General features: G+C 37.3%; 1 protein-coding gene across 2 annotated transcripts in view; it reads right to left on the reverse strand.

The window, feature by feature from the left end:
- The window catches only part of LOC131071190 (uncharacterized), a 70,151-nt gene that overhangs the window by 34,833 nt on the left and 15,182 nt on the right, over nt 1-20,136 (reverse strand). Inside the window, exons 2-3 of one of the 2 annotated variants that reach the window (XM_058006913.2) lie at nt 19,424-19,610; nt 14,507-14,729 (exon numbers count right to left, since the gene is read on the reverse strand). In XM_058006913.2, coding sequence (XP_057862896.2) covers nt 14,507-14,638 — 132 coding nt within the window. In that variant the 5' untranslated portion in view covers nt 14,639-14,729; nt 19,424-19,610. The remainder of the gene's footprint in view (nt 1-14,506; nt 14,730-19,423; nt 19,611-20,136) is intronic. The other variant, XM_058006922.2, reaches the window with a different exon arrangement.

A 20,136-nucleotide genomic window follows, 5' to 3' on the forward strand; every position in this document is an offset into this window, starting at 1 on the left:
TCGGAGTGTGGATTTTGTGTCCAGACTGCCATCGATTTTCCCCTAGAGTGTTTTATGTGCATTTTGAAGAAATTTGAGCATGGATTTTTATCCAAGCTAAGGTCTATTTTCCCTTATGGGGAAATTTTTGACATTTTAAATGATTTTTAAGGGATTTTTTAATCCCAACTAAAGTCGATTTTCCCCTGGAGGCTCAATTTGGACTTAAATCGAAATATTTAATAAGTGAGCCCCATTTAATTGTTTTTAAGTGATGATTAATGATTATTTAAAATTTTAAAAGCAAAAAATTAAATAACTTGCAATAAGCATTTAATATTTTAACCTTCTAGAAGCAAGTTAGTTTTTACCAAACAAGTATATAAGCAAGTGTTTTATCCCACATTGCTCGTGTGGTGAAAGTGAGAGGTAAAGTAAGTATAAGAGAGGAGTTTCCAACATTATTTTATTATTAAATCTGCCAGGTGTCTCCATGAAAGGCGATTTTTCTCCCTTATTGGCGAATTTTGGCAAAATGTTGAAGTGAAGTGTTTGGTTGAGGATTTTTTTCCTCCTCCATTTTTTTTAGTTGGCTATTCATTCCCTTGCTGCCATTGAAAACCATTTCCAGATTTAGCGATTATTCCAAGTTTGGTGTTTTATTTCAAATTTGGCGATTTTTGGTGAAGGTGGCGATTTTTGTTGTTTGGGAGTTGGGCGATTTTCTCCTCCATTTTTTGCTTGCTGTTCCAACCTCCATTGTTGCAGATCCGAGCTGCCATTGAAAACATTTTCAGAATTTTAAGAATGGCGCCATAGCTGGGAAAATTTCGATTTTTATTTTGAGAGCTTTGTGCCATTGTTTGGGGTGATTTTCTTCATGCTTGGTGGCTGCCATCATTCCCAGCTCGCTGATTTGTTTCAGATCTGAGGTTTGCTTCAAATTTGACCTCCATTGTTGGCTGCACATTAATTTTTAGACTTCAAATTTCATTGCCCAGCCAATTCCAACTTAGGCGATTTGCATTTGGAGGTGTTTTGTGGAGTTTTTAGTGCATTTTCAGACCATTTTATCAATGTTACAAGTCTGAAATCTCCATTATAGGCAGTTGTTCTCAGAAATTTTCATTTCCAGCCACCTAACCACTTTGGCGATTTTGTTTGGAGCTGATTCCTTAGCTATTTTCCATCATTTTCAAGGATTTTTAACTACTTTGCAAGGTGTTGGTAAGTCTGAAGTAATTAATTTTCAAACTTGTCCTCAGAAATTTTTATTTTTTTACGAGCCACACTTACATTCCTGGATATGGTTGTTTTCATCATCAAAACTGATTTTTATCAAGTTTATGCATATTTTTTAAGGATTACGATATGTTTTAAAAGTCTGATTTTCAGGTTGTCTTCAGATTTGTTGACCTCCATTGTTGACTGTGGAAGGTGTCTTCAGACATACTTTGTGTGAAAACACAACCTTTCACACCTTTCCTTAGTCATCGTTGATTTGGTATACTCCTTTGCATTTTAGCTTGCATATTTTCTAAGCATAAGGAGGTATTAATGAATTTTATAGAGGGTTTCCATACCCTAGCGACGTCATACTTTGAATCTAATTGTCAAAATCTACAAAGAGTATGGATTATTTTCCTGACTTCGTGCTCTAATTAACTAAAATCTTTAAAAAGTCAGGAATTTTATTAAAAGCATTATTTATTTTCCTAAGTCTAATTTCAAGCTTCATTCAGGTACGATGTCGAAGTCTGGATTTAAGGAAAGGAAAGAACTATTGAAGATGCTGGAGACCGGATTCTACCCAGAGCTTAAGATTTCATCCAGATGGAAGGAGATCACAGATACAAACATGCATTTCCTAGACTTCGACCAGATGCAACAGCGGATGTTCGGAGTCGGAGATCAAGTTCCTTCCCCAGCATATGCGAACATTATGAAGAGTGGTATTTTTCATGCCGCTGTATTTCCACAGTTCATACAGTGCAGTGAGCTTATCCTGGAGTGTGCACGATGTTACGATCCGCTCACGCGAATGATCAAGACTCCTAAGGGCGTTGTCATTGCCTACCTTGCTGAGGATGCTATCGCAGAGGTGTTCGGAATCCCACGTGGAGCAAACATGAAGGATGTGACCAAGGATGAATATGAAGAAAGATACAAGAAGAAGATGGGTGTATGCAAGAATTTGATAAACAAAGAGTGGATGATTGAGCCTAGGTCTCATCATTCCAAGGCTCCCAAGACACTCATGTGCGTAGACTTCAAGGAGGAGTATAGCGAATTAATATTCCTACTCAACAGAGTGATGGGGATGCCACGGGGAGCAATATTCAATGGATAGATGTTCTACTTCATCCAGGATTGTCTTAGAGGAACGTTAGTAAATTGGTCTAAGATTATAAGTGACAATCTGGACTTTCAGTTGAGGAATGTAGAGCGGTCCAAGTCATTCGCCATGACTTCCTACCTAGTATACCTGCTTGCACGATTCGTTTCATATAGAGGATTAATATGCAAAGGTGAAGTTGGGAATGGGCAAGGACAATTCAGGAGTCATGAATGCTACCCCCAGCTGAGCATGTATAGAATTGAAGACTATAAGAGAGTGAATGATGCATTCCTATGTACATCACACGGATGCTGCAAGGCATCCACAGAAGATTGTCCAAGGAGGCAACAAAGTTAATAGAAAAATATGGATCGTGGTATATTCAGTTTTCCAATTTCACGTACCTTAGGATTCATGGGTTTCAATCCGAACCCTACATACTTCCTAGGTATCCGACTGACAGAATGATCTTGTTGGAAGTGGTGAGACAGCTTCTAGAGTTCGATGTCATTCAGAGAGAGAAGCACAGGACAGGCATGACATTCCCTATTTCAGTTGGGAAGACATCAGAGGTTTGTCAGTCTACCATAGCCGCCAGCACTGCGAGTGAGGAGCTTGCATTCTATCGATTTGCTACATATAAGAAAAGAGAAAGATTTGATCCAAACAAGAAAGTTTGAAGGATCAGGGGAGAGAAGTTCATCCACAAAGTAGACATAGAGGATTATTGGGCTAACCTGATGGATAAGCAAGCAGTGAGAGAAGAATGTGGTCCAAAATGTCAATGGATTTCATGAGGAAGTGTGGACTTTTACTCATTCCTGATCAAGTGTTAGATAACAAAGATCATACACATCCACAGTATGAGAGTGAAATGAAGAAGGCAATCCTATTGCCAAATTGGTCAGAGTAGAAGAGATTGACCTGAATGTATTGATGAGAGACGTCTTGAGTTTCTCCCATGCATGGGTAGATATACAGATGAATAACTTAGTTGATATGGGTGTTCCCTTCACTTATGAAAGGATGAAGTCGGAAGAGTCTACTTCCGAGGATGATCAGAGGACTGTCAGTGATGTCAGGATTCATGCAGACGAAGAGAGTCAAGCTCCCAAGAGAAGGAAGAACACACCAGGAGAAGTCAAGGCCAGAGGAAAGAAGATTGAGGAGGTGAAGAAGAAATAGAAGACTATCATTCCTCCACCTATCATTCCTTCACCACCACTCAGTGTCTCATCAATCAAAGTGATTGAAATAACAGAGCAGAACAAGGAGACCCAACAGTGTTCCAATACAGTGATACTACAAGGGAATACTCAGGAGTTTCATGCCACAGCGACATTTGCACCTCCTAATGGGAATGATGATCAGTCGGGATCCCCTACTGTCCTTTTGGAAGTTAGTTTGGGAAATGAGGTATATGATTGGACCAAGAATAATCCTAATGATGATGATGATGTTATCTCGGCATTGAGAGGACTTGATTGAGAAATATGTCTCGATGATGGTATAGAGATGGCCGCTATTCTTGAATGGTTGATGAGAAGTATGGAGAAAAGTAAACAAATGATAGAGGTACAGCCTATTGACGACATTGATGACTACCTAGCTAGGAGTGCTAAGGAGAAAGAGCCCAAGAGAGCGGAGATTTTGTCACACATAGCTAGAGATGAGACAGGAATGCGAATTGCGCAGATTGTTGTTCCTATTGCAGGCGTGACAACGGACATTGCTACTCCTATGGATTTCCAGATCACTTCAGTTGCCCTTGGTCGTACATCCAGAAAGCAAGAATTTCAGGAGGTTGGTGAAAACCTCAAGGCAATCGATGCAAGGTTAGACAGAGAGATTGCGGAGAAAGAAAGGTACAGAGAAGAGAATATTAGACTTAGAGAGTATATTGCAGAGATAAGGCGTGAAGATCCCACCCTTATTTCCCCTATTGCAGTTGACCATGGAATGCATTCACACTATGAGGTAGTGAGAGGTACACTCTCGAAGGTGGAAAAGTGGATTGAGAATACAAGAAAGCAGGCAGATGATTTCCTTACTCAGTTTGTCCATGCATATGATAGGACAACAGGGCTCGCATTCAGAATCCAGTATTTGGAGGGAGTTTGGGAAGAATTTTGGCCTATTCAAGACAAGACTATTCCACACCTCTAGGCTTTGAAGAAGATTCCTAATTCCACCTTGGTCAACGAGAGCATTGTGCACAGTGGAGATAGATACGATTTCCATGGCTGGTATTGTTCATTAGCCATGAAGAAATCAACTTATGAGAACGCCCAGTCGAGTTGTATGGAGATGGAGGGATTGATTCAAGACATTCAGATGAAGATCCTTGCTTCGATTGAGGAATTATTGGGTGTTGATGTTAGTGATGCTAGTGGTTTACACTTAGCCGAATTAAGAGACAAGATGAAATTTATGTATTTTTGTCAGTTAGACTCTTTGAAGAAGAGTCAGATAGACGACTTGGTCTCTTTTTTTATTCATGTTCATAGTTCGCAGAAGCTCGTGCTAGAATGGGAGAACACTTTGGATGCTTGCTCGGATTCACTGAACGTGATTGATTTACAACATGATACCTTGCCTAGCATTTCCATGGAGGAGTTAGATTCAGTATTGGCTAGATTCTTGGAGTATGCTAGGAGAGAGAGAGATGCAGGGAGGAATCTTCTAGAAGATTCCTTATTTGATGACTAGGTATCTTTTTATTGGGCCATATATAGGTGGCGCCATTTTTTATGTAAACCTAATTAGGGCAATTCTAGGGTTTTGTTGGCATGATCTCGCCCGTTGATCTTGGATCAATCTTGGCCATCCATTTTGTAAGAGACTCTATATATGCCTCCTTGTCTCTCATTTGTAAGGGAGAGTTTTTGTAGAATTGTTGGTATATGCTGCAGCTATTTGAATCATAATCATTGTTCAATTGTTGGTGATTTTGCTCTTCAAATGTTGTATTTGCATTCATGGTTCTCAATTCCTCCAAGTTAGATTAGAATTTTAGATTAGAATTTATTTTCATGTATGTTCGATTGAGTGAAAGATTTGTTGAATTCATTTGTGTGGAATCCTTAATCCATACCACTAGCCTCTTGCCGCTAGTAAGTGCGCCTTGCGTGGTCAACTGGAAATTTGAGTAAGCTTAACTTCAACTATTGCGCATCCTTTGACAAGCATCAACTTGGATGGTGTCAATGTGTGATGGTGATAGCCTGAAAATCTTTAAGTATACCTTAGACGATTGCACTAAGCTTGTGTCAATACCTGTTTGTGAGACCTTGCCTAGTTTGATTCCACTAGATCCATTCATCATTTCCTACATTCCTAGGCTTAGAATAGATTTCTTGAACCCTATCCCTTTTGCCCATTTTTTTTAGTAAGAAGTAAATCCAGAGCCATATAGATAAATCTTAAGTTGTCAGCACACCTATTCCGCATCATTCATGATAATCCAAACATTTGCGTAAGTCCCCAAGTGAACACAGCAATTCACATCAACCATTGAGTTACCCACTCGTCAAGACCTGACATATAGAAACCTTGGAATCATTTTAGTTGATCTCATTCTTAGCATCTGAGGTGATTTTGTTCAAGAGAGGGTAAATTATCTTGGTAATTTATTTTGTAATGTTATGTGCCTAAAACACACATCAACACATCCTATGGGTTTGAAAACTAGAAACAAATGCTACATATTCTTGTGGAAGCTTGCCCATCAAATTGAAGATCAATTGAGTATCCTTCTTATCAATGCCACAATCCTTGAGTTGTGCCCTCAACTCTTTTGCCTTAGTGACAGTCTTGTATAGTATCAAAGTTCTTGGGATCTAACATGGTGAGATCGCTATCAATTTGATATCCCCTAAACTCATCAACTTGACCATACAAGTCTTGAAACTTTTGCCAAGCATCCTTAATTAAGGTACATTTCTCAATATGAAAAATGAGATCCATTGATACATACTTTCTTAAGGTACCAATTGCCATGATATTTTTAGTGAGCCAATCCAAGTGTGCAATAGGATCAGCGGGAGCAACAATAGTTCCATCAATGTGATGAGTTAGTCATTTTTCCATAAGTTTACTCCATGCATCAATTTTTCAAGTAGCATAATTATGAGGAGTTAAGAGAGGAAGCTTAGGAGAACCCATAACAGCAAAATGGAAAGAACATGAGCACAAAAGCACAAGAGACACCCCCCCAAATTCACTCAATCAAAGTACCCCCCCAAATGATGATTTTGGCACTTTATATGTAGTGCGTGTACAATAGACCACTTGCAAACAATGGCAAAGTGGACTTCTGATTTTGTTTTACAACTGCCCCAATAGGCTAAGAACTACAATGCAAAAGACCAAAAAGATAGATCTATGCAATACAAGTGCCAAATTAGCCAAAAAGGACCATATGTTGAAAGTACAATTTCTAATCAAAATCACTACAAATTAATAGCAAATTATGAAAGTAGAGGAAAAATTATGCACTTTCAAAAAAACGCCACCTGAAAAGGAGTTTGTATGAGCCCAAACGGAGTCTCGAAAGTTGCAGAAACGGGGATTGGACAGGTACAGTCACCAAAAACTAAGATTTCTAAAAAATTTGTCCATAAAAATCAGAAACAATGCCACCACAAGAAAGTACACGAAAAATTAGCCCATTTCAAAAAAAATTGCACCAAAAAAGGAGCAAAATTGGGCAAGATATGGCCATTTGAAGTTGAACTGCAAAATCAAAAAGCTCAACGGGAGGGGCCTGACAAATTTCCAAAAAATGATGTCAGCAAAAAATACTAGCTTAAATTTGACGGCCATATGATCGTCATGAAAACTTCACCTCCCTGCCTTGTGTTCGTACAATGATGACATCAGCTGTACGTGTGATGACATCACTGATGACTGGGGCAACTAACTGTACAAGTGACGTGGCAAACTGTACGGTGATGACGTGGCGATGAGGTTTCGGATTGTTGACGTGTCTACTGATGTGTCTGACCAAAAATCTGACGTGGCAATACGGTCAGGTGATGTGGCTACCGAGTTGACTGTCTGTACAGTTTACGTGTCGGCCACGTGGAATGACAGGAGAGTGTCGTGTGGCGTTGTCGGGTTGACGTGGCGGCCTTCGTGGCAAAGGAACCCACAAGCTAGTGGTCGCCTGCCCCATGGCGGGCGCGGTCGTCGGTGGCAGGTTTACGACTGGTCATCAGAACAAGCAGAGTCGGCAAGAGGAATGGGCGCCGATGTGCTACAGCGGGACCGCCGAGAGAAAGGGCCCGTAAAATGAGACTCGGTCGAGAGGATGGTCACCGGTGGACGAAGCAATGGCGTGAAGGACGAGCCCGGCGGTGGAAGGCCAAGCTAGAAAGCGGGGGGCCGGAAAACGACAGGTGTAGTTGTCGCCGGGGAGGAAGTTGACGGAGCAGCAATCGCCGAAAAAGTGTAGACTGCGGTGGAGGGAAACCAGAAGGAGAGTTGTCGGGCGGTAGAAATCACGTTCCCCTGCAGAGATAGTTTTGCAGTACGGTACAGTCCGGGGAGATGGGGTCAATGTACACCCCCCCCCCCGAAATAAATTTTTGATTTTATTTTTTGATATTACTTTTCAATATGCCCAAACAAAAAAATAAAACTGCGAATATTAAAATAAGAAATGAAAATATTATTTCGCAGAAAATAAATTTTATTTTTTTGAAAAATTCGTACCATATAGCCAAATAAGCAAAAAAAAATTCCTCACCAAATATAGTCGACTTTATAGTCAAAATTTATGGAAACAACCATCCGGACTCAATGGCAAGGTCGGATCTGGTCTAGGATGCCTCCAAAAGATGTTGCTCCTCGCATCTGCCTCTTGACACCGCAATAAAATCTCTCCAAGACAAATCAATGACGCTCTAATGGCTTTGATACCATGTGAGATTTTGCCAAGATCAAGAGCTCAATGAAAAGTACAAAATATAAGACAAGAATAAATTGTATTCTCATCAATAGATAAAATGATCAATCGTTGTTACATACAATGAATATGAGTCTGCTTATATAGGCAAGGTTATATGGATATGTGAGCACACAAACATGACATGTGGCTCAATAAGAAACAAGGGTAGGTAGGAAATAGGTGTGGTAGGTAGGAGAAACAATAAAATATTTCACATGAAGTGGATCACCCACCGAATGTGGATTGTAACAACAAGACCACAAAAGGTGGAAATTCTCCTACACACACTATCCTAATGTGGCACAAACACCCAAATGTCTCGTACCCAAACTACTATGAAATGCATTATGCTAAGTAAACTTAAGTAAGGTGTAATAATATCCAACATGAATAATTAATTACACCAACAAAGACATTTTCTAACTGCAGATTTTGGAAACAATTTTCTAAACAGGCTGCCCTTACAAAAGTGGGCATAACTTACTCATTTCTCAATGAAAATCAATCAAACTTGAAGCAAAAGAAAGTAGACTCAATATTCTTTCCAACCATATAACATTTGTACCATATTCCTTCCGTACAGAAAAGTACAAAGCGCTGCAACACATAGGAAACTGAGATTTACCGATCTGAGACACAACTAGGACAGTCACAAATCTTAGCAAGAATCCTATGCAAACTATGATATCTTTTTGCTGCCCTTGGGTTTTAAGGACCCTAATCCACCTAGGGACACATGACACATACATGCAACCTTAGGTCAATGCCTTTTATAATGTTTTACAAAAAATTCTTTGTGCTGTCACAGTGACCGTGGAAACATTAGGACAGTCATACATTTAGCTCTTGTACTTGCTTGTCAAGCCACAAAAACATGTTTTGCAATGACATTGGGACTCTAAAATTGATATCCAATCCACAAATGATGCATGCAACCAATCTAAACTTCATTTAGGTGAAAGTTCTCACAGGTACATGACTGCACTTTTGACTGTGACAGTCTTATTTCTATGGACAATCATGAAACCAAGACTTCCCTCCTCACATAAAAGCTCACAAAGGTGATCAAACTTGAAGTTAGAGTCCCATAAGCATTCCCAAAGCTTCTCCAATCTTTCCACTCATCTAACCAACGCACCATACTCTCATGCAACTTAGAAACTCTCTTCCTTAGACTGATACATGAAGATATCAATCTAAAATCTTTTCAAAACAATAGAAGCACTCCATTTCTCGCCCTGCACACTTAGAACAAGAAAATACATATAAAAACAAAGTATATTACAAGATTTGAGCATATTTGACCGGATGGAAATGGATTTCTACATTTTACAAACTCTCGGTCTGCCCTAGGGAGGATTTCAAACCCTTTATTCAAAAAAATGAAGATAACTGAAGCAAAACTCAATGAAATCACACAAGACTTGATCCAAAACGAAGTAGATTCAAGGCACATTCATCCTAAATTATTTATCTGTAATGAGAATGAAGGATATTTACTCAAAAACGTGAATCAAACTGACTGAGACACAGAAATTGCAGAGAAACAATGGAATTTTATTACCAAAACTCATCCAATCTTCCAAAAAGTCCGTGCAACTAAGGCCCATATGGCATATTTAATCCAAACATCATCTAATGAGGCCCATATGGCATATTTAATCCAAACATCATCTAATGTAACTGATGCCATGCCAAGATTGCCTTTTCATCTTCCTTTTTACATGATTTTCCCTCTTTTTCAACTTTTTACACAAAATGTTGCTTTTACAACTTTTTGCCAACTTGAGCAACTTTTACAAAACTTAACCCAAACTCTTAAAATTTGAACCAATGGTCAAAATGGTCTAATATGACCTTATAAGACCTTATAAATCTAAACCTAATCAAAATTTAACAAAAACCCACATTTGGCTATATGGAGCCAATCAAGACCTATCAGGGCCTATAGTGCCCTGCACCAATTGGCCTCTCCCCTATGCATGTTTTCTTGTGCATCTGGAATTGTGGTCTCTATTGCCAATTTTACTGTAAAAGCTCGGCTTCCAATTGTGTCCTTTATCTCCCATGGTGGGAAAAGCTGCTTTTCGAGCCCCTCATAAGAAGTCCCCTCTGTCAGCTAAACATACTCCAAAAGGATCTGCTACTTTGTCTTCTCCCAAACCTAGCAAATGACCCAAAAGGGATCCTATTGACTACCCTTTAAGTTGGATGACTACCCACCATCCATCATCCTCTGCTAATGGCAGTAAGGTGATAAAAATAAAGAGAATCTGGGTCTGCTAATGGCAGAAAAGTGATCAAAAATAAAGAGCATCCGGGCCTAGTTAGGAATGCCAAATTGTTGCAATAACACCCCCTGCTCCATACCCTATTCACCAGATCCTGTGGACCACCCATTCTATATACTCAGTTTACAAGAGTTTGTTAGCAATTTCACAGTTCAATCACACTTAAATAACAGATTCTTTGAGGTCCAACTGCTTAAAGATGAAGGATTGCATTTAAGAAAATACTATAACCTGTTGTAGAAGATTTATCTGCTATGAAAGAGCATGTCACTAAGGCCATCTTTGCACCTCATTCTGCCCCGAGTTCTACCACAGCTGGATTCCTCTGAAGCAATCCAAGAGACTAATCATTTGAAATCTGAAATTGAGAATCTTAAGTAGCTTCATTTTGCACCAACTGAAACAAATCTACTCTATGGTTGTGAAAAATGCTTGCAAGGCCAAAGCTCATATTTCTGAACATTGGCCATTTAACCCTCTGCTGACATGGAAGACTTAAATCTACTCTGTCCAATTCAGTGGGACAGTTGTTCAGAAGCATTTATGACAAATGCAGCAGGAGTGAGACTGTGCATAGCCTCTGCTTTCCACTTGTCACCAAGTACACTAAAAGCAAGTTTGCAATGAAGGCCCTTGGTTAGAGGCTAATGTGCATGAGAAGCTCTTGGTGGCAATAGCTATGCAACATGGTTCAGACCTTCACCGGTTGACCTCAGATCCTAACCGATCCACTGTTTAATGTTACGGTTCACTTCTGTGAGGGGGTATGGTCAAGACTCAAAATGACTATCATAATTGTGGATATTAAGATATGGTTACACAGAATTGTTTCGTCAAAATCTTCAGTTTTGCGAAGCAATTTACTTATGACATCCTCCATTGCTACTTTCATCTCTTATTTGACATATGTTTAAAAATCAATTGTGTCCCATTTTGGGTAACTTAAACTCTCCTTAGGATCTGGATTTCTGCTTCAGCGGCCTGTTCAAAGTTCTGAATTAGCTCTCATATCCAACACTGTTAGTATGAACATATAGTCAATCTTCTTTTCGCCTCTTTTCAAAACAAATAAGCAATGAACAGCTAACAAAATGGATGATACAATAAAAAAAGTGTGACGAACCCTTGCTGGTTCAATCCTTCAACCTGCTGTAATTAAATATTCTTTTTTTCTTTGTTTTAATTATTAGAGATGGTCTTTCAGAAATAGACAGAAGTTGCAGAAGGTTTTTTTTAATTCTCAACCAAAGTTCCCAAACTCGGACTCGGCTCGGACTCAGCAAGGCCAACTCGACTCGTGACTCAGCTATGACTCGGCAATGACTCGGCAAAATAAAAAAAACCTTGAAATTAAGAGACTTAAACAATTTAAAACTTGTTTCATGCACCCATTATTGAATAAAGTCCAATTATAATGTGTGCTAGATTGCCATGAAAGACATGCTGGTAGAGTATCTACTTGTTTGGGGCTTTTGTTTAGTATTTTCGTTGGCCAAATTGAAATTCTGGGAGCACCAACATGAGACATCATGAACATCTTCACTTGGAAACTTTTAGGAGTGCTTGTGTATGGTAGCATTAAATAGTGTGCTTGTTGAACTTAGGTTTTACCTTGGGACTATAGTTGACCTTGGTCTTTCTTGGACCTCTTAGTTTTTGGGCTATATAAATGTTGGATGGAAGGGGGAATTGTGAGGCCAAAAGGGTTTGAAAATATGCTCCTCAAAGACATGTCCCTTGCCAAAAATAACCTTGTGCCCCATAGGGAGAATTTTTGGGATGTGGGGATAGGTAGGAAATGTCCCCAATTCACCCCCTTTTATCAAAATTTTAAGAAACATCCCTGTTGTGAGATACTCACATCGCCCCATTGAAAATGCGGACCCCCACTTTTTGCTTTCTAGGGTTATCTCTTTTAGTTTTGTTGTTGGTCGTTTTAGTGTCTTAGCCTTTGCATTGAAGTGATTGAGTTTTTCAAAGGTCATCAAGTCAGGTAGATCTCCTCAAGGTGGAGTGAAGGAGGTCAAGTCAATTGAGTGATTAGGGTTTATTTAGATCATTCCTAGGGTTTTTGTGTACTATCCAATCACGCTTCAAGTTGCTAAATCAAACCTTGGTTGAATGCATAGTGTCCTCCTAGGTCTCGTTCCTTACATCAAGGTCAGAGCGAACTCCCCTTAGAAGTCTGGAATGCCATCCTCAGGACCTGAAATTTGACTAAGTCTGGAAATTTGAAGGATCCTCCAAAAACTAGATTTTGCATTATAACTCATGGAGGTCCGAAACCACTCTCAAACATCCTGACAATATATATGGAATATAACTTAAAGTATCTTATACTTAAATGTTATATTCCATATATGAATCCTGACAGAGAGACTAACTTGTCAAACAACTTCATGTTTTTTTTGTTTTTTGCAAGTCAAAACATTGACCTGCCATGGCGCGAGTCTTGGAGCTTGGACTTGGCAAGTTTTTCCATAACTCACCTGACTTGCAAGTCAGGCGAGCGAGTCAAGCGAGCAATGAGAAAAACTTGTCGAGTCCAAGTCACGAATTGTCAAAACTCACCAAGCTTGGCTCGACTCGCCAACTTGGCAAACTCACCTAACTCGCGGTGAGTCTGGGAACTCTGAATCTCAACACATATTGAAAGAATACGTGAAATTAATCAACCGAAGCAATAAACTGGAGAATTTAGAAGCATACCCATAGGTCCTTAGCCAATTCATTGGATTAAAAGAATTCAATCAGCAACTTACAAAGTTCTGATTTTTTATTCTGAAACAATTCAAATCTGCTCTTATTTAATACTAAGGCACCCAAACAGTGGAAGATGGCGCCAATAAATGAGCAAGTTGTGTGTTTGGGAAAAGAAACCTCCAAACCACAAAGAAATTAACAGCAAAACAGTAAATAGGAAACCTACAACAAATCTGCCTTGTAAGAGGCTAAATCTGTCCCAATTTAATTTGACTTCTGAAGGAAGCCAACCAAGCTGCAACAATTCGATTGATCTTTCACAATCTCAAAGCTACTGAATTCTGAAGAATGCACGCTCTCCAAAACAGGTCAAAACCCTAGCCGCCATAGCCAAGTGCTCAAAAGAAATGTCAAATGCTCAATATCAGTGAATGAGGTTTAATTTCATCTTGGTTGCCTAAAGACCCTTGGCAATTAGGTTTTTAATAATCATAACTTGCTTTTAGGGTTCCCAACTTAACCCTAAAAGCAACGCCCAACTTAGGAGATATTAAATTTTCACTTAAATAAATTTAAAGGAGATATTAAATTCACTTAAATAAATTTAAGTGATGCACTTTGTGGTTTTATTTTAATATTTCATTAAAACATTAATTGCCTGTGGGAATCACTTAAAAATTCATATCTCCCTCCTTATTGCTCAGAAACTGAATCTGTCAGAAGCTGGGGCCATAGTTCGCCATGCCAATGAAAATAGGACCATGTCTATTTTTAGCAGTTTTTCCCTAAAAATTAGGAAATCCTCATATAATGTCAGAAACTGATGAAACAAAGACCAGAACTGAACTCAACACTAAACTAGAACAAATAGACAAACCACTCCTCAAGATACTACATCACTGACCCCCTTATCCATACCATGTTAACCTACAAGGGTCCAAAAATAGGCTAACTCCTCAAACCACTGCCCCTGACTAGGATGGGAACATTACAAAAAGACGCTTGAAGCATGAAGGGTGCAACTGTTAAAACAAAACTAAACCAAATAAAAGTGTTATTTAACAACAGTGTAATATCAATTGTTATGCTTTGTGTATGTTATCAGGGTTCCCTAACACAACCAAAGTATGTTCAGAAGTGATGCAAAGGCAATTTGTAGGAAGAGGCAATTAAAAACAAGAGAATGCAATATAAATCACTTTCATCTAATTAAACATGTAAACTGCAAAAGAAATTTGTCTTTACTGTGAATAAAGATGAGGATCCTTCTGATTGTTTTCTTTTTCTTCGTTGGTACGTCAAAATTGGGGGTCTCTGAGGTTGAAGAGCTTCAGTATGTTTATGTTGCTCCATTGGCTGCTCACGCAATCTTGGCATCTTTTCAAAATCTAACAAACAAAAAAGTTATCTGAGCAAATGTGTAAATGATACCACTTAAGCAAACTCACTGCTCCATTTTCAGTAGTATCTGCACAAGTACAAATCACAAAAAGCACTTATTGGTTATCATTTATATCAAACATCAAGAAACAGCTCATAAGGAAATACAAAGAGCAACCTACCAATAATAACTAATAGAGACCGGTAATAATTATGTCAAGCAAAAGCAAACATATCAATATTGGCTAATAGCCTAAAGGTGAACAACATCATCTAGGTCAGACAAAAAAATTTAAAGAAAGTTGGCTACTAGAAATTGTATTAACAAGAGCACCCATCAAGAGAGTGCCCATGACAGAATTATAGAAGATAGTTACAATTAAGAGGAAAACAAAGATTCTCCAAACATGAAAAAAAACTAAATAAAAAACAACTCCTTGTTGAAGATCAAAGGTCATGAGACATATAGATACTGAATTGTCTTAGAAATTTATAGATGAGTCTCTGTAGATAAATAAGCAAACTACTATTTAAAAAAACTATAAAGAAGGCTGACATTTGAGGATGAAATTTTACAGTCACTTGAATAGGCATTCCAAACATCTCTGAAAGAAATTGAAAGTATTGTTTCAAATTTAAAGCATCATAAATGATGAAGATGAAAGTATAAGGTGACTGTACAAGCATTGAAAAGTAGGATATTTTTGGTATTTAATTGCAACCTACCTTTGACTATGAATTTTATATCAAAATTTGGTATTTTACCCAAAAAAAATGGTAATCAAAATTTTACAATAAGAATGCTTTGAGAAAATGTCACAAAGGAAGCACATGGTAACAGGATAATACTAGGATAAAGTTGGGAATAAAATGGTTATGAAGTCTTTAAGAGTAAGAGAGTTATATCTTTCACTAGAAACTTCGATCAAAAAAGAGTAGATATAGAAAGTTCAAACTAAGAAGAATCTTGCTAGCTATCAATGTTATTTTTTACCATCCTTACTTGTAGGTTGTAAGAAATTTTGTCAATAACACCGTAGAAATGAAAAGAAGAGTTCCATACATATTAACTGAGACAATTAATACTCATTCTTGTAATAACACTATCCCTAAAATCATTATTTATGCAACTTATATATAAAAGCTTACACAACTGTATTGAATTTTAATATTCTAAACACTATAGGACATATATCTATCTTCATATGATGTTTAAGTTTTTAAAGGTATACATCTCTGATCTGTCTGTAAAATCATTAATGATTTTTATTATAAGAAAATATCTTTCAAACATTTTTGTGAGATCTGACTTTGTTTTTAGGTTCACAACACAATGATCTATGTCAGAAACCTTTATGCATTATAATTGTCTTATATATATATATATAAAGAGAGAGAGAGAGAGAAATAACACTTGGATCATTCAAATTCTATACAATCACAGCATATTAGTAAATAAAGCTATGAAGCATTTCAAATGAGACTCTAACTGAATCAACCTATGTTCAATGAAACATTTTAGTTATGGGATCAGTTCAGCTCCAACAGTTCCACAACAACCTATGCACCTCCTCATTCCCCAAAAGTGCTTCTCTTAGGTTAAGTATTAACCACTCAAACAAATTTTACTCCCATTTGTCATGTCCCCATTCTTAACCTAATAATCAGGTTCATAAACATATTAATAATAAATAGATTATCATACAAATTCATATTAATATTACAGTATCACTGATATTGCATCATGAATTCTGTAATCACCATTGTAGGGATCAGTCACATACATCCATGTCAAGCAGCTGTTCACTATTAAGACGATCACCATGAAGTTATACTAACATTATAAGAACCAATAGATCATAAAGCATCAACATAATAACACTCGATATTCAAAGACAACATTGCCAGTGTCTGTTCTGCCATAACTCAGTATCATGTTAAGTATTGACCAGAACTAGAGAAGACTGATAATCAAGTATTGATAGCCCATGAAGATGTAATGATTATGTCTGAGACATCAAGCATTATATGATACACATCGGTGATCGATCAAGGCATATACAGTGAAGGGAAACGATGATCTTTTTAATGAACAACGATTATGTTAATATCAATTGTGAACAATATTGATGATGGATAGAGATTCTATTTACCAAGGATGATGTAATATACAAACCGAATATGATTACAAGTAGATCGATTAAGTCATCCAAGCAAGACATACTCTCAATAAGATTATTCAAACATCTCGACAAATATTGGACAAACAGCGATTAATGCCAAACATTGATCTTAATCATGGAAGACAGCGTCCTGTAGAAATTACAACTATTAATCAATAATCAAGAATATCGATTATGATGAGTGGCGGCAATTACACCAGTAATACAATCAATAATTGTTACAAGATTGATGTTAAGCATCGCTGATGACAGGGGCTGGTCATAAAGACAACAGTTATGCTAATCAATATCATTTATGCATAAACCCGACTTGTTAAGAAGAAGAACGATTAGTAGGAGTTGTGTCTCATCAAACATGAAGAGGTGCAATCCTTTGCAAATACAAGAAGGCAATCAATCTCATTCTGGAAGGCATCAATTAGAGCTGGAAGAGCAAATTGATCAAGGACCAATCTGGAATCAGAAATTATTAAGCAAAGTCTGCATTAACATTGGCATTTGGCATTTTATGCAGCAGTCCATTTCTGAACACAAATGTGGTATGCATTAAGGTTCATAAGTATAATTTGCTAATTTAGGTAATATAAATAAGATGAATGATAAATAAATATAATTATCCATTATATGGAGTAATAGTAAATATATGTTTATTATACATGTATATTTATAGACCCGAGTTCTTAACCAATTCTGATTCATTCCCTAAGGAAGGGTGTGGTGCTGTTAGGGAGAGGCAGAGTAAAACCATCTCAGAAATAGATGAGCCCCAAGAGTGAATGAACTCGAGATCCTGAAATCTGTGCTGTATTATGAGCCCCAAGGGTGAATGGATTGTTGTTCCTGAAATCTGGGCTGCACTATGGAGATGGTGTCATCATGCCCTAGACAACCAAATTCCCCAACCAGGGTTAAGAATTAGAAGGGATTAAGGTTAGGGCTTGAATAAGGACGATATCAAGTTATACTATGAGCAACCCTAGTTATTTAATATGTAATTAATGTAACTTAGTTAGTAGTAATGTATGTTGCCCTTTGGGAATTGACAGCCTATTAATAGGGGAAATTACACCATTTCAGAATTATAGCCTGCATGGGGACCATTGCTTTTCATTAGTTGGAGATATAGTATTTTGCAATGTTATGTGGCATGATATGGATTTATGCCTGTGCAAGTCCTAAAGTTTTACTCAGTCAAAAAATATTGTGTTGGAAATTTCTGTTATCAAGTCTCTAAATTTAGAAGTGCCAATCTAGGGTCATTAAAATGATTGCACTAGTATCCAGACACATGATATTATGTCTGACTGAAAATCTAAAAGCCTATGGGTTATTCAAAATTGGTTGAGAAAAGCAATTTAAAATTCCATGATATCAAATGAATGGTGGGTGCCTTCTTGTTGTAAAAAGGACATTACCATCTGCTGGTTTTTGGACTTGTATTCTCTTAGATTCACATGCAAAAGCCTTTTGAATTGGACATATTTTGTAGTGTTTAGTTACTTCTCATAACAAAGGGTTCTTTTAACCTAGTACTTCTCTTTTATTGGTCGACGGTAATATAATTCATTTTTTTCATTCTTTCCTTATTCTGATTCCATACTTTTAAGCCCTAATACGCCTCTTTTCTGCACTAGATTCATATTTCTTATAGAATTGCAATATCTAGTTGACAAACTCAAAATATGAGGTGTTTTGTACGCAATATCATTTATTCTGGCATCTAAAAATTAAAAACCTGATGCTGCAGTTGTGTCTGGACAAGTATACAAAATGTGGAAGCAAATAGATGGCATCCATTGTTCAACAATATGCATGCAAACAGCACAATTCTAAATGGTATGGCCCTATGGGCTTATCAAAACGCACTGGCGACCAAGAAAAAAAAGCGAGTGCCTGGCATATAGCTAAACTCATCAACTCTTGCCAACCTGATTGGGGGATCCAAGCAGGTGCAATAATAAGAGATTTCAAAAAGGGAATTAAGATCAAACAAAACTTCTAAACCTACTTGTTATGAATTCCCTATTAAGACATAAACATGAAATATGGAAACATACAGGAGGTTTGTTAACTGTTTATTAGCAGACCTCAAGGAAGTGAGGTCTACTGGATGATGTGTGCTCATGTTGGACATGTGGCTTTGGAATTGGAAAATCCCCTGATTTTTGTTTTGGCCATATGTAGAATGGACAAGAAATATTTTGCTTGACATGGGTCTGCTAGAAGCAAGAAGTTGTCATGGCCAAACAACTTCATGTGTAATGGTAATTGTGTTTCATGGGTGTGTTAATAGTTGGCATGTAAGTGCATGATTGTGAGTGTGTACTTGAGAGAAAGTATAAACAAGCACTGTGCAGCTTTGTAGTAATGACAGCACTCCCAAAATACGTTAAAGGGATTGTAAATGTTGGAAGAATTTAAAGAGATATATGGAAACATCGTGATCCTGTTATTAAAAAAATTGCAATAAAGTAGTCATTAATATGAGCCTACGCCACATGCAATTCGGGACAAAGAAAGTCATAAATGACAGGTTGGTAACGTAAATCAAAGAGTTGCTTCAATCAATAAGAATAAAAAGAAAGAATAAGATTCCTACCCTTGGTCACCATTAAGTGTGTCATAAATCTCGATGATTATTTCCCATTCTGTACAAATATATGCATTGCTTGTTGCTACCTCAACAGGAGAGGCAGCCATTCTAGGCCACCTTGCCCAAGAAATTCCACTTGCACATGTATTGATTATAATCAAAACTACCTCCAGCAGATTAAGACTGCTTAAGCCTGTGAAAATTTCCAAATTAAAAAACGTTTAGAAGAAATCTACAAGAAAAGAGCAAAAGATATTAGTTTGTACATTTTAATATTTACCTCCATATTTATATCTTGCAAGTATATTTTCTTCTCATTTGATTTGATTCAATTATACATTTTATATGCACATCAATAGCTATACTTGTATTTTGTAAACAGAAAAAACAAATTATCTGAAGTTATTGCAAACTTTGAGTACCCCACCACTAGCTAGGGCTGATTTTACCCTTCCAAAGCAATAACTACTCCACAAATTTAATTATTTCTATATTCTATTTTTGCAGTTTTGAAGTGCAACAGGTTGTATATAAATCTATTTAAGGTATCTACACTGATTATATATTATTTAACTTCTTTCTACAAAGTAAGCTCGTTAAAATAATGAGCAGTACGTACCAAATTTGTTTTATGCAAACAATTTATTTGTGCTGAAAGGAGAATGCAAAGTTTAGTGAGGAGCGATTATGGACCCCTCTTTACTAAATTATACACATCA

This window comes from Cryptomeria japonica, chromosome 1 (genome assembly GCF_030272615.1).
Source record: "Cryptomeria japonica chromosome 1, Sugi_1.0, whole genome shotgun sequence".
In the NCBI taxonomy this organism is placed as follows: domain Eukaryota; kingdom Viridiplantae; phylum Streptophyta; class Pinopsida; order Cupressales; family Cupressaceae; genus Cryptomeria; species Cryptomeria japonica.